The following is a 16,082-nucleotide window of genomic DNA, read 5'->3' as shown; positions in this document are numbered from 1 at the left end:
TATAAAAGGGAACTGGTTGTTCTCAGTTTGAACCCCCCCCCCCCCCCCATTCTTCAAGATAAAGCTAGACAGTGTTAATGTTATCCGCAGTGGTCCCTTACCTCAGTGACAGCAAAACTCCTCTTGCCACAGGGAACCACCTTGTACCACTTGTCGTGCAGCACATCCATAAACCCGTGGGACTTGTATTGACTGATCAGCTCAGATATATTGGAAGTCAGCGGAGAGTTGGGGGGCAGCCCGATGCCGTATCCTAGGAGAAAAGGTAGTCTCAGATGAGATTTTCACCTAAGAGGCTCCTAAGAGGTTGCCGATGTGGCCATTAGGCCTGGTAACAAGGGTAAGGTGAACCATCACCATCTTGCCTTCCAAAGACTCAAAGGTATCTGAGGTATGATTACCTTCGATCTGCTGCCCCTCATAGTAGATGAGTCTGGAAAGGAGAAGAATGGGCTGTGCAAAGTATACAGGTGGTGCATTGTTCCCCAAGGCCTCTGCGCTTCCTTTCAAGATATTCTTAGAAGCCACCATTGAGGTCTTTATCAGGGCTAGGGTTTCCTATCTGCCTCTGCTAGATATGTCCCAGGGGGACATCCATCCTGCAGGCTGTAGAAGGCCCGCAAAATCATTTGGCCTGGCCCTACCGAGGCAATGGGGGTGAGTTAATTGTTTGACTGGAGATAGCAGGCTAATTTTCAAGTTGTTAATTTTGTATGGACGCGGAAGGATGTTATAAGTATCCAAATGGCCTTGGGCAGAAAAAAGGTTCCCCATCCCTGCTATTGGACCTGAAGTACACAAAAGTGGGTTGTAATTATAATCTTTGGCTTATGACATAGTCTCATCATTGGTCATGCACGGCGCTCTGTTACCTTTATTTTGTTTATTTTTAAACAGTAAGACCCTGAAACATATGCGATAGCATAACTAAAATAACAATAGCAACTTATAATTAACTCCAATGATTAAAAAAAATGAGTCTGGTAATACCAAGTGTGGGAGAAGACAGATAAAAAAGATCACTTACACATTATTCGTGGTCATGCAAATTGATATGATCCCTTTGGAAAACAGTTTGATGTTTCAAATACTCATTCAATTTTGTGTAGGTGGACAATTATATACTCTAAGACCAGCAGTTTTAAGTACATTCTCAAAGAAGTCTTCCACAAGCACACCAGGAGATATGCTATGAGAGCTACTGTTCATAACAGCAAAAACTGCAAACAACCCAAAGGTGCTTTGGCAAGAGAATGGTTAATATTGTAAACTGTGGAATATTTACACAATTGGAATATTATAGTATAGTGTGAAACATATTAATTAGAACAATATGCAATAATATGGATGACTCTTAGCAATAAGATATGGACTGAGTCTGGCCACAGCAGCTCAGTGGTTGAGCATCAACCTATAAACCAGGAGATCATGGTTCGATTCCCAGTAGGGGCATATGCTCTGGTTGCAGGCTTGATTCCCAAGAATGCAGGAGGCAGCTGATCAATGGTTCTGTCTCATCACTGATGTTTCTATCTCTCTCTCTCTCTCTATCCATTCCTCTCCAAAATTGATAAAGATAAATTAAAAAAAAAAAAAGATTCGGAGTGAAAAGGGTCAGTTCCGGAAAATTACAGTATGAATCCCCTGTGTACATGTAGAAGATTCAAAACAAAACAATGTATTTTTAGGAATTCCTATGTATGTGGTTAAAGTATGTTTACAAAAAAAATCAAGGAAATGATAAGCCAAAAATCCAGGAGAGTAGTTACTGAAGGCAAGGGAGTCAGGGGAAAGGATGCGGGAGGAACACAGGTGGAGGGAATTTGGTGTCAGCTTGGTTAAGCAGCTTGGACCCTATATCCTCACTCTGTGTGCCTTTATTTGCTTTCCAAACTCTTACTGCACTGTGAATCTCTTTGATGAGCCATGTGGAAGAGCTAATTACCTGCATTTTATCTTGAGCTACTGAATAGCAGATTTTTTTTATTATTATTAAAAAAGACATTTGCCCTCAAGATAATTAAGGAAAATAAACTAAAATATAGTTACTTTCTTTTTCACAGATAAAAACTAAAAGGCTGTCATGAGTCCAAAGATATTTACTAGTGACAAATACCTGCCAAAATTATTGTATTAACAATTTACTTCCAAGTAGATTAGTTTTTGTTCCTATTTTTATCGCAGATACATAAATTACACAAATCCTTCTTTAAAAAAAGGATGGGGCCTGAGATGTGAACATAACCAATAAAAGACAAGACATAACTAATGCAGAGAAGATTTCTGAGTTTTGAAGAGCTATATGTTTTCTTTTCCCTGGTAATTTTGTTTGTTCCTTAACAACGGCAAGTCAAGGAAATGTTGACAATGTCAAGAGCATGATTAGAATTTTTCATACACAAAGCTATTTTGAGGGCCTGTTTTGTATTTGGTTTTGGTTAGAAAGGCGAGACTGAGAATAAAAGGCTTCACATGAGCAGCCTGTTCTGCAGATGTTATCATAAAATAATATATTTTTCTGTGTGTGTGTGTGATGAGTAATTGTAAGGATGTAGCAGTTTTCTTTAGAAACATTTCTTATAACGAATGCTATTGACAGTTCCGCTGCACATACATTCACTCAATACTTATTTACACGCCAGGCACAATCCTAGGACATGCATAATAATATTCACTGACCTACTGACTCACTCATACATTCAATGGACAAATACATTGAGTGAACAGGCACTGGGTTGAGTGGTCCGGATTTATTAGCAGTGAGCGAGGCAGATATGGCCCCTGAAGTTGCGGTGTATCCACTCTATTAGGGAGACAGATATTAAACAATGACTGCACAATGATTATTTTATTACATCTATTATATAAAAAGGCTGTGGTTATCAAGCCGTCACGCAGTAATGACTGATCAGCAGGAGGCTGCATGCGCAGCAGGTGCAAGCAGGTGGGAGGGGACTTGAATCTGGAGGACTTGACCAGAGGTGCTGGTGGCTTTCTGGGTCCCCCCTCCCATGGCAGCAGCAGCTGCAGGACTCTGGGTCTTGGGTCTCGTGTAATTTCGCGTGCTGGGCCCCTAGTATGAGGATGAAGAACTGAGGGATATACAAACATATAGTAGGAGGAATTGAAACTCTCTGGTGGAAGCCGGTTAATGGTCAGGATAATTAGGCCTGGTTTGCTGAATATTATTGTATTTTCTCACAACATATTACAAACTATTGATATTATATCATAAAAATATTGTAAAAATACAATAATAGTCAGCCCCTGTGGCAATAGTTTTCAACAACAACAAATGTTCATAGTATTTATCGAGGGCTTACTATATACCAAGTCCTGCTCTATAATAAACCTTTTACAAACCTTACCCTGTTTTGCAGATCATGCACCTGACCAAGACTGTGTACTAAAGTGTAGCATACAGTTCAGTGAAATCACTCTGGGATTATAATTATAAAAACTAGAACATACTGACACCTACTGTGTGCCAGACACCGTTCCACACTCTGTGTCTAATTTATGAACCCAAGCAGAATATGTATTCCTCACATATTGAAGGCTGAATAACTAAACTGTTCAAGGTCACACAGCTCATAGTTGGCAAAGCTAACTATGACAGTAGGTCTATTTGAGTCTAAAGCCAGTGCTCTGTCCACTTTACCTAGCATAGCATGCGACCAAGTGAAGGGAATGCTGGGCTATTTCCTCCCCTTCCATGCAGGCCATAGCACCACAATCATGTTGAACTAAGCAGTAGTTCAGTACAAAACCACAGTCATCTAAACTGGCGGTCTGTTTTCAACAGCAGACACGAATACATATCATTGATGGGCATATTTTGTCCATGTAAATGTGAGCTATACATTGGAAATGAACTAGCAAGGATGCTCCCTGCCTCTATTATTCCCCCTACAAACCCTCTTAAATTACTCAGCCCAGCTTAGTGTAGCAATGGTAGAATAGCTTTCATATTTCACTTGATAAGTGCTTGTTGTACACCTACGCATCTATTTATTAATCCCACAAACATGCAGTCAATGCTCATTCTGTATCAGACACTCCACCAAGTGCTGTAGAGGCTGCCAAGTTCAATCAGATACTCATTCTAGCCATCAGAAGCTCATGGTGACATGGGGAGATGAGACACACACACATAACTATACAACATGGTGGGAAGTCACAGCGCTTTTCTAGGGAAAAAAGATAGGTGAGGCATAAATTCAATATGGGTGAAATACAATGACGAGGATGCAAGGAGGAGAATGGATAAAAGTCTGTGGAGTTCAGATGAATAATAGATTGCTGCCATATGAGAGGATGAGAGAAGGCATCTGAGACTGATTCTTACAGTGGTATTTTTGGGAAGATGTGACAAAAATACACGATAAGACAGTTTAAAAATCTGAAGTTAATACTTGTAATAAATCTGCATATTCTAAGAAAAGAATTTTGGCACTACCACAAAAGTATAAAAAATTGCCCCAGGGCGAAAGCTATGTTGAAGTTTCAGAGACATTTATAAGAAATTGCTACATAGGAAATAATAAATTTTAAATCACTCCACTCCATCATGTCAAAGTTAAGTTGCAATTGCTAAAAATAGATTACTGTCCTTTTTAATTTTCTGTTCTACTGCATATATTGAATATTGTCATTTTAATGATTTTTAACAATAATAGTTATTAGATTATTAAAACAAACTATCCAGGGAGAAATAAGAAAAAAGTTACATGGCAATGAGAAGAGGTATTTGTTAAAAGACATAAAGTTCCATTTTATTCAGAAACAAAAAATGGTAAAAGTTAGCCAAAACCAGTTTGGCTCAGTGGATAGAGCGTCGGTCTGTGGACTGAAGGGCCCCAGGTTTGATTCTGGTCAAGGGCATCTACCTTGGTTGCGGGCACATCCCCAGTAGGGGGGTGTGCAAGAGGCAGCTGGTAGATGTTTCTCTCTCATTGATGTTTCTAGCTCTCTATCCCTCTCCCTTCCTCCTGTAAGAAAATCAATAAAAATATATATAAAAAATAGTAAAAGTTAGAAGGTTTCATCCCCATCCTTCTCTTTATCAGTTACTTTTCGAATTTGACGTGTTCACTGGTCAAAGAGTTCTTATTTTTAAATTGCTGACTCAACTTAGCAGCCTGAGCTGCTTTCATTATCATTAGAAACATGGCTTTGCAATAAAGACGAGGCTGACTACTTTGTGGCTGATGGGTGAAGCAAAATGGAATCCTTCAACCCTAAAGATGAAGGCATCAGACACCCTGGAAATTGCATACAGCTTAATAGCCCAAGAGAACAATTTTCAGAATAGAATCCTGATCTTTTCCTCATGGATAAATCAGCTTTACTCAGTCTAAGAGTGGTGAAAATATATTGTATTTTGGCTAGGAAATGTATAGTTAAAAATTCATGGACTAAGAGAACTTCCTGAAATGTGGTTGGAAAACAGATATTTTGAAAATAAGATTTCAGGTAGCATTAAAAAAAAAGGCTCTAGTAAGAAAGACTAATTCAGTTTTGCAGCCAGTCCTTGGAATACCATATTTACTTGTAGCTACTCTGGGGCAATGGCTGAGAACGTATTGAAATAATCTCAACTGTAAAGATGACACTAAAAATGAGTTTCCTTTATCCCAGCATATCATATTGGTGAGAGAAGTGTGTGGGAGAAGCTGAAGGCTATCTATCCTGAGACAATTTTATATGAATTGGTCTTAATCTCTTAATTCAACATATTGAAGAATAATTAGGCACTTACTATGTGCTTGTACATACTTTACACATCTTATTTTACTTAATCTTTACAACCCTATCATAGATATATTATTCACAAACCCATTCTGCAGATGAGGAACCTGAAACCTGATTAAGAGACCTGCCCCATGTAGCACAGTAGTAACAGCAACTCTGCTCTAACCCAAGCACTCAGACTCACAGCTGGTGCTCCAAGCGCTGTATTCAATAATTAGTGGAAAACAAGTAAGAGAACAAACTCAAAAATGGACAAAGGTCTTTGGCAGAAAGGTCACAAATCATTACTGTGCAGTTCCATTTCTTTTTTGACCTTTATTGTCAGCTAACTCCAATGCATAAATTTGGGACATGTATTCCTTTATCTCAACACTTTCTTTCCCTTTCCCCAACCCTCAGAGCACACATTATGTCTGCGTTTTCTCTGGTGTATGTAGTATTTAAAATGACCAAAGGTCTTCCACATGTTCTTAAATTCCTAATAGTTTTGGGTTGCTGAGCTAAGTGCTCACGAAAAGGTTTCAATCTCAGCGTGGAGCCACTGTCTCTCTCACTTGCCTCACCTTTTATTTTCAAGCCTAAATAAAGGTAGAGTGGCGAAGGTGGGGGTGTATTCAGTAGTCGCAGTGAGTGGTGTGATATCAGCACTACACAGAGTGAATGTACAATTGAGTGTGAAGGAATCAATGTACTCCGTTTTCCCCCTAAGTTCCCAAAGTCGTTTAAGCACCTGGAAAAGTATATGCAGAACACCAGGGTGCTTTTGATGACTACGTTAGCGACTGAATTAAGTATGGTACTTATTTCAAATCTAACCTAATGAGTTATGTAACGGGTGATACATCACTTATCACAAAACTGTTATATGCCTCGATCCTGTGACAGGAACCAGACACATGCAACAGTCCTGTAAGTAAAAATTGTTCATAAATTGCTTTGATGATATTTTTATGCCAATAAAGTCTAATGAATTAGTAATAAAGTCTACATTTTCGTAAGTTCCAGAAACCTAAATGTTGTTAAAGGAAAGCGAGAGATATTTTTTAAAATTTCATTAAGAGAGAAAGATTCCCTGCAGTAGGCCTGGGGTAGGGGGTATGGCATGGAGGAGGATCAATAGGGGAAAAGAAGGGGGCATTTATAATACTTTCAGCAATGAAGATATAAGAGAGACAGAGAGAGGGGGGGGGAGAAAGAGAGAGAAATGTTTCCTAAAAATCTATAAATTAATATACTTTTTCAAAGAGCAGCAATCAAGCCTTTCCCTAGTATCTTCATCACATTGCTGTTTATAACTTAGAAGTAACTTCTCTTTGTGTTTTGCCAAGTTCTGTTTTTAGGTTGTGAACTTGTTGCCAGGGGCAGTACTGAATTAAGTTTTCTTTCTTTCTTTTTAAAACTATATTTTATTGATTTTGTACAGAGAGGAAGGGAGAGAGAGAGAGAGTTAGAAACATCAATGAGAGAGAGTCATTGATGAGCTGCCTCTTGCACTCCCCCTACTGGGGATATGCCCGCAACCAAGGTACATGCCCTTGACCGGAATCAAACCCGGGACCTTTCTGTCCCCAAGCCGACGCTCTGTCCATGGAGCCAAACCGGGTTCGGCTGAATTAAATGTTCTGATTTGCACCTCACCCAGAGTAAATCAGCAATAGTTCTCCGCCCTCTTCCCACCACTCCCCAGAATAAACCAACAACGATGATGAGAATGCTCTCTCTGCTCAAGTCTGTAGCCTTTCTGCTCTCTTTCAGGGAGAGCTCTTTCATGGGCCATTTTTGTGCTTATCCCCTTTGAAGACAACGTGGTGTCTGGAGATGATGAGAATGGCAAGACGAGAAGTCCCAGGCACACAGATGGGAATGTCAACAGGGAGTCAGCGGGAGTTAATTGTGTGGTATCTGGTGCTAGGGTCCAGCAGAGGCAAACAAGCCATCTCACCACAGCCTTTTGACAAGACAGGGTTGTTTTCTGAGGACAAAGGTGGGAAGTGGAGTCCCTCATTCTCATGCCCCGAGTCAATGATTCATTGTTGAGTAGCTGCTAATGGCAGAAGGGACCTCAATTACCCAGTGAATCTAGGACAGAAAAAAAGTAACATGCCTTCTATATCTGCAGATTTCACACAAAAACATGGGAATTTTCCACTGTTACACCAAAATAGGGTTATATAATAAATGTTCTTTGGGTTTTTAAACTTTCTTCTTTTTCTTTTCTTTTTGTGACTTTGCTATCTCAGACTGCAGACTTTTTTTTTTTATAAAATATATATTATTGATTTCAGAGATGGAAGGAGAGGAAGAGAGAAATAGAAACATCAATGATAAGAAAGAATCATTGATTGGCTGCTCCCTGCACACCTCACACGGGGGATCAAGCCTACAATCTGGGCATGTGCCCTGACCAGGAATCGAACCATGACCTCGTGGTTCATAGATCGGTGCTCAACCACTGAGCTACACCATTCGGGCTCAGATGGCAGCCTTAATAGAAGACCACTATCATGTAATCTCTCTCTTCCTGAATTCTATTCCTGGTTCAGGTGAAGGTCACTGCCTGGAGAGGAGATTGATTTTTTTCTGAGAAGAAGGTATGAAGAAATAGCATCAGCTGTTACATTCTCATTCATCACAAAAGCAAAGACTCAAGTACAAAATTTGCTGATGTGTTTCGGGGAGACAGGGACCAACTGTAGTTGGAAAACTGGAATCAGAATAGACTCGCTGCACTAGTTAACATACAGGAAAGTACAGTTTTATAGAAACAGGACTTGGACACTTGCTCTGGGACTGTTTCAAGTTGAAGTGTTTTCTGACGAGTGAACATGGCTGTCTTGAGGGTCAGGGTGTACTGTCAGGGGAGAGAAGCTGGGCGCTGGGAGACATAAAATTTGCTGGTTCAAACTGCCAGTTCCATATATCAACCGTTGTCCAGAATGAAAGGAGCTACTGACAAAGCAATCTTTCTTTGGCCCTAGAGTTTGATTGATGGGTTGATCAACTTGGAAGCAAAAGTTTGCTGCCAGTGGGGAGAGAGGCAAACCTGAGGTCCCAAACAAGGTTTTGTTAGTACTCTTAAAGGTTACTATAATAAGCTACAGAATGATATATTTTTTTCTACTTATTTTCCAACTAGTAGAAAAAAACATTTACTTAAAAACCACGAGGTTGGGATTCTAATTCCAGTATTATCACCTAACTGTGTGATGATGAAAAGGTGATGTAACATCCCTAGGCTTTCTTGTGTATGACATATATTAGGTTAGCTCAACACTGGGGTCCTTCCAGTGGTAAAATGTAATCATTCTAGTTTATTGCATCAGGTTCAACACAGGATCTGGCCATTAGAAAATAAAGATGAATTTAAAATTGGATTCCCCATTTATGACACTATGCTATCACTCCCAGATATCTGCATCAACATCATTTGAGCAACAACAACCTTTTCTCCACCCCCCCCCCTCTTCCTAACAGTGGGTAAATACATGTTTGTGGAGTAGGTGAAAAATAAATTCCTAACTTCAGCAACTTAATAGCTAAGTGCTTATGCGTTGAAAATGAACACAAGGGAAGATGAATAGCATTTTGCCTCTGGCTTTGGCATTTGTGACTTGCTAGGTTGGCAAAACGAGCACATCCTGAGTAAGAGTGAATTGAGAGTGACTGATTAATACCTTCTATGGCAAATGGTTTCCCCACAGTAAGAAGCTTGCAGTCAGCATCTATTGACACTTCATAGTCCAGGAGGGCTTTGTCCATGATGAAGGCGTCTAGTTTCTCGGGATCATTCCTACATTTAAGACCAAGAGAAGAAAAATGAAAAATGATTCCTTAATGAACAGGAAGCACCAAGGTTGTCGGCTGGCTTTTGTTCAGGGGACAGAAACCTGGACACAAAGGGCAGCACAAGCTACGAGCTGCTGGCTCGGCCTTGTTGGCACCTCACTGACCCACAGAGAAGAGACCAGGGGAAAGAGCCTCTCTTATGAGAGAGCATGACCTCTTTCCAACGGGTCTATCCATCAGTCCTTTATTACTTCTAGAGCCAACAAAAGAGCCAGAGTGACTCTGAAAGGAATGAGAAGGTTCAGTTCTCTTTCACTGACTGAGGAATTCCTTTGTGCTAGGCATTGTGTTTATTCTTCTCCATACATTTCATCACTCCCGTGAAATCACGAGTGGGTGGTACTATCCCACTTTAACAGATGAGGACATCGAGGCTCAGAGAGTCAAAGTAACTTGATCCCAGTTACACAGCGAGTAAGTGTTGGAGCTAGGTGGGCTCATTATCAGCATGTGGATATTCTCATTTCTTCCTGTCATGATCACTATCATATTTTTCAGACACCAGGCATTATTCCACATTTAGGAGGAGATAAAATGAAATGCAAATATGAGATCTAGCATTCCTGGGGGAAAGGGAGTTAAGGTCTCTTTAAAGTCTATAGACTAGCTTTCAAAAAATGCAAGGGAATAATCTGTGATAGATATCAGTAATCTGGTTTATTAATTTATCTCCAAAGATTCATGTCTCTCATTCCAGGAAGCAGTTCTGGCAAGAATCATTTAAGCAGGTGTCCCTAGAGAGCATCAGTGAATCGGCCATCGGCTGGGATTAAGATGCCAACAGATGCTTTGTGCATCCTTTATGTGTTCTCCCCATTTTTTGGACTCAGGCACAGAATTAGTCCAGGGGAGCTACCACTTACAAAGGTGGGGGTTGGGGAGTGAGGAAAAGGGAGTTTCCAAGAGAACTGTTACGTTGTATGCAATGACTCTTGTTTTCAGTCTCCATATCCTTTTTGGAAAGATGTGGACATATATCCATCTAAGGAAGACTTTCTGACTCCCAAGGTTGTCCAAACAGCTGGGCAAAAACAACTCATCTCTGCCCCATCTGGGCTGACTCATTTCTCATTTAGAGCCAAAAATGAGGCTGTTGGAATTCAATACAGAGAACATGGCCAGGGACCATCAAGAGAAAGAGAGAGACAGTCCTAGACTCTAAGATTCATCATTGGGCAGGATGTACATCTTTACACAGATGGCCTTGTTTGGGGCACACATGGACAGATGTTAAGTAGGCCAAGTTCCTTCTTGGTGCCAATGACCATTGCTTCCTCCTTTTACTTTTCCAGGAAGTAAAATCATCAATTCACAACCCATCCCCTTGTCCTCGGGGTGTTGGATTTAAGTTACAGTGAGGCCCATGTTTAACTTTACCCCAAATGAAGAACACCTCTAGCTCTACAGCGGTGGGAAGTGCCAAAAAGGGTTCTCCTAGGAACTGATGATGAGGATCTGTAATGGAATCTTGGCAATAAAATAAAAAAGTGGAATTGAAAGTCATTTCTCCAAAGTTTTACCACTATGTTAGCAGAATTTACCTTGGGAGCCACAGAGCAACCATTTACCAATACTCTGCAAACATTTACAGTTGCAATAAAAATTGGGGTTCAGTTTTCCTAACAAGTAATTCATGAGGTCCGTTCTCAGTGGTATCCTTAAATAATTACTGATTTCAGACTGCAAAGTATGGCTAGCTATGACAGGTCTCTATTACATAGGGAGGCAAGAAGCAATCAGTTCACAGACTCTCATGGGGCCCTGAGCCACTGGTGAGGAAGTGGTTAGGTGTGAGGCGGGGATAAGCAGCTTCTAGTGTGGCTGGATCATCCTTATTGTTGGTAGAGTCTCTAGTTGTTTCTCTCATTATAGACTCGTGCTCTTTTTGAACATTCATTTCATAATACATAAAACACAAAACAGTCATATATAAACATACTAAGAGAAATAGACACTTGAAATAGGGATTACTTTCTTAGAAAAGCATCATCTCAGAAAGCAGGGCCCTCAGTGAGTAGGACTAAGCCCAGGGGAATTTTGATAAGAGAGGGAGGGACAGGTTTAACACAGGAGGAACCTTTCTTGTACAGAGGATTCCATGGGTTGTGCCTTGCAGGCCAGGGCTCTGGGATATCAGGAGGTAACATGAGGACTGTAGTTGCTTGGAGTGGTGGCTCAGAGCTTAGGCAGTGACTAGGCCACAGTGGAGACAGAAGCCCAGATATTAGAAGCCCAATTTTACTTCAATCAGTGAGTCACTGCAGGAGCTTGTTAAAGAGAAAGACAGTCTTGGACTCTGAGACTGTCCAGCAGATTCTGGGCTGGGTCCTGAGGTCGTGCATTTCTCACATCCCCCAGGTGCTAATGGAACACGGATGCTGCTGGAACACGGACTACTCTTTGAGCATCCAGGACCTACTTCTCTGTTATGGTTCCTAAACCAGCCTACAGTAGTGGCTGGATTCCAGAGACGTGATTCTAGTCCTGAGACTGCCACTTGCTATTACCATGGGAAAGCTGCTCATTCTGGGCTTCAATTTCTTCATATACACCTGCTTTTCTACCTATTTTTTCTCTCCAGGCTGGAGTGGAGTCAACTCTGAGCACTGGGGCCTTCTCAGGCGAAGCTTCCAGAATAAATGAATGCCCTGAGTGAGGTGGAGCTGGGGAGAGCACCAGTGGCCCATCACACCCGTTTGTGCCAGGAGAACCTGGTTTGTCAGCCAGTGATACCTAGCTGGAAGCCACTATTATCTCCCTGGCATCTTATTCTCTCTCTCAGCCACAAGTTTGCCCAAAGAATGGAATACAGAAGAGGAACAGGGAGGCCAGGAAGCACTTAATTCTGTGCCTTAGACAGACTCTACTGTTTTTGCAAAATTAAAAGTACCATTTCATAGTATTTGAGCATCATATATAACAATACAAATTTGAGAGCACTGGGCTTCCTCTCTAGACTCTAGTTTAAAGTCCATAAGATTGCCCTGCCCAGTTTGGCTCAGTGGATAGAGCGTCGGCCTGTGGACTGAAGGGTCCCAGGTTTGATTCAGATCAAGGGCGTGCACTTTGGTTGCAGGCACCTCCTCAGTAGAGGGTGTGCAGGAGGCAGCTGATCGATGTTTCTCTGTCACTGATGTTTCTAACTCTCTATCCCTTTCCTTTCCTCTCTATAAAAAAATCAATAAAATATTAAAAAAAATTAAGTCCATAAGATTATTTTAGAGGCCTATTACTAGGGGTCTTGAGAAACACAGAGCCAGCCATTCTGTCCCATGAAGTTATTTACTTTCCTTTTTTCTTAAAAAGAGAAAGAATTTGGGAAGATTATTGTGGTCAACCATAGAAAAACCAGTTTCCTGATGCTATGCAATTCTAGGGATTGGAGGATTGACTATCTGTCATTGTCCTGGGACCATTAGGCAGGAGGGAGAGGACTCCTTGTTGGGAGCCATTCCTTCCCCTCTTCCAGGCCGACTAGATGAGCGGATCCATCCCTACTCACCCTCCTTTGCATTCTGCCTCACTGAATTACAGGCTCTAGTAATCTGCCTTGGCAATGGCATTGCTCTTGATTGCTTCTCACAGATTCTGATGGGAAGGATGCAGGCACGGGATCATTGCTTTTTATCTTACTTCCTATCTACAGGAAAACTCTAGGATACATCCTTCTTCCTTGTGAAAAGAGGAGAGAGCCCATGGGCTTAGAGATTCACTGTGAAGGAAATGGGTACTTTGGGACACTTTATCTTCTGGCCACATTCTCTGAGTGTTTTATAATTTCTGCACCATTGTTTTCTCAAGTGAAGTCAAGCCAACATTTGCTTCCTCCACCATCTGCTCCACTAATGACCCTACTGGCACTCTGAGCTAACTTGGGACTAGGCAGGTAAGTAGTAATCTTAGTCCCCATAATTAAATGCAAACTGTTCCATACTGTCTCCTGGATCTCACACAGTGTGAGGTATTACTGAACACCCAGTGGGTATATTGAACTGTCATTTAAAACAACAACCACAACAACAAAACACTGCCTCAGTGAGAACGTTTTGGCCCCAAGAGGCTGACACTCACTTCAGATACTCCACGCCATCGGGGGTGGCTGGTACATTGTACCTTCTCATGTACTCATGCATTTCGGGGAAGCTTTGCCTCACATAATCTTCAGCACTGCTTTCCCGGACAGTTCCAAAGCGGAAGCCCTGGGATGGATGATGGAGCTAGGAAGGAGAAAGAGAAATGTCTTTAATATAAATGCGTCTTAGAATTGTTTTCAAAATTCTCTTTTCCCATCACTCTTTGAAATCTAATAATGTAGAATTTTATGCCCATACACACAGGCATACATATGCATATGGAAATATGCACACATAGGAGGGAGATGCTCATTCGTATCCCAGCTTTCACATCAGTAATTGTCCTACCTTCAGAAGCAAAGAGATGGAAACAATAAACAGAAAATACAAAAACAATTTTCTGCTTTATATTGAGAACTCATGAAAATTTTTTAGAAGTTGTATAAACTGGCATGTAGAAAAAAAATCTAGTTATTATGAACTGCATATCAGACAAAAATACTACGTGGTTAAGGTAATAAATTGTGCTCCTCCTTGGTTAGAACTAGACAAAGACCAACTTAAAACTTTGGAATACTGTGTATCTGATCCAAAGCAGTTGACTGTATCTCTTTTATGTTCATCTGCCTTTATGCTATACAATAGGTCCTCAAAGGGTACTATTTCATTCAATATCATTTCATTATAACGCTGGCAAGATGCCATAGGAACTTAATCCTACTTTCCCTTTGTGTAGCTAGTCCTTAAAGTCACTCTTCAGAGAAGTCTGCCTGACTCTCACTGTACCCTGAAATTCCACAGAGTAGCTAACACTTGAAATTATTGGTTCAATGTCTGCTTTTCCTGCTGGCTCATAAGTTTTTAGGAGGGCAGGGTCCATGCCTCCCTCATTTGTGTGGTCATAAGTCCTGAACATATAGCTGCTATTTCTGGCATCATCATCACCATCATCATCATAATTATGCAATACATACAGTGCTTGGAACATAGTAGATGCTTGAGAAATATTGGTTGCCATTATTAACACAAAATTACTAGTATATTTCTGTCACACTTCATGTTATCTTTCCCCTTAAAAGTATTTTTGCTTTAATTTTTATCTTAATTCATTCAAAACAGTATGTTCTCTAAAAATGTCTCTGTATGAGCTTCTAATGGAAAAAAAACAATAACAATGGGCTGCTCAGCAGTCACAGAATAATAGAATCAGAAAAGGGATCTAAGAAGCAATTGATGCAACCCGATCGGCTAGCATCAGCCACCCTGTGTATCTATGTGGTGTGCAATTCCAACAGCCAGGGATGTCAGAGAGCTTGAATCAAGGAGGGAAGATACAAGTATACACAGAGCTGAAACACTTGAGCTGGATTACAGCCACTGTCAGAAAGTCCCAGAGAGAAAAGAATTTCTTTAAAGTCTCAGATAAAAATTTCACCAGCTCTTCCAAGTCTGTTTATATTTGCGCCAACCTCTGCAGGCCTTGGGGAAATATGTGAGGTTAAACTACCTATTTGTATGTGAATTGTTCAGAATTAATGGGATACTGAACTCTTCACAGAGCGCCCACACAGAGAGAGTCAGCTAGACATTTTACAGAAAGCAGACAAATGGGCTCAACACAAAACAGAAGCAAACGCTAGAAAGAATCAACCGCCTACGCCCAAGGTAATTGTGATGCTCCAGATTACAAAACAACCCTAATATTGAATATACTCACTTAAGGTTTACATTTGTATTTATCTGAGATTTATACTTAAATAATAAGTGGAATGTATCACTGGACTTAGTACAATGCCCTTTCAAATTGGTTAGAAAGGGCCATTTAAAAATTTTATTTTTATTGATTTCAGAGAGGAGAAAGAGGTAGAGCAAGATAGAAACATCAATGATGAGAGAGAACCATTGGCTGCCTCCTGCATGCCCCCCACTGGGGATCAAGTCCACAACCCAGGCATGTGCCCTGACCTAGAATTGAACTGTGACTTCCAGGTTCATAGGTCGATGCTCAACCACTGAACCATAACCACTTCTTTAAAAAGCATTACTATTGATAATTACACAGGAATATCTGGGGCACACTAGCTAACAGAAATGTGTGTTTGCTGAGTTATTAATCATGTTGTGAACATTAGAACCTTTTTCATCTCATGACACACAAATTAATCACTGAAATTCTGCAGCACATTATATATATATATATATATATATATATATATATATATATATATAATATTGCTGAAATGATAAAAATATTTTGATTCATTCACACTGGATGGCTATTGTTTTTTTGGCCGATGTCATTTTTTTTTTAAATTTAATAATCTAAGGGAAAAGAGGTCAGTGCCCCTGACTAAATAGTCAGATATTACATGTTTTAAAAATGCTGTGGCACAATGATTGAAGATTGCT

General features: G+C 40.5%; 1 protein-coding gene across 1 annotated transcript in view; it reads right to left on the bottom strand.

Moving 5' to 3' along the window:
- The window catches only part of GRIN3A (glutamate ionotropic receptor NMDA type subunit 3A), a 138,467-nt gene that overhangs the window by 33,060 nt on the left and 89,325 nt on the right, over nucleotides 1–16,082 (bottom strand). Inside the window, exons 4-6 of the mRNA XM_036433158.2 lie at nucleotides 13,672–13,817; nucleotides 9,429–9,544; nucleotides 102–253 (exon numbers count right to left, since the gene is read on the bottom strand). Coding sequence (XP_036289051.1) covers nucleotides 102–253; nucleotides 9,429–9,544; nucleotides 13,672–13,817 — 414 coding nt within the window. The remainder of the gene's footprint in view (nucleotides 1–101; nucleotides 254–9,428; nucleotides 9,545–13,671; nucleotides 13,818–16,082) is intronic.

This window comes from Pipistrellus kuhlii, unplaced genomic scaffold, assembly GCF_014108245.1.
Source record: "Pipistrellus kuhlii isolate mPipKuh1 unplaced genomic scaffold, mPipKuh1.p scaffold_m20_p_12, whole genome shotgun sequence".
Lineage (NCBI taxonomy): Eukaryota > Metazoa > Chordata > Mammalia > Chiroptera > Vespertilionidae > Pipistrellus > Pipistrellus kuhlii.
Note: the sequence above shows the minus strand (reverse complement) of the source record. Positions and strands in the feature narration are given on the sequence as shown.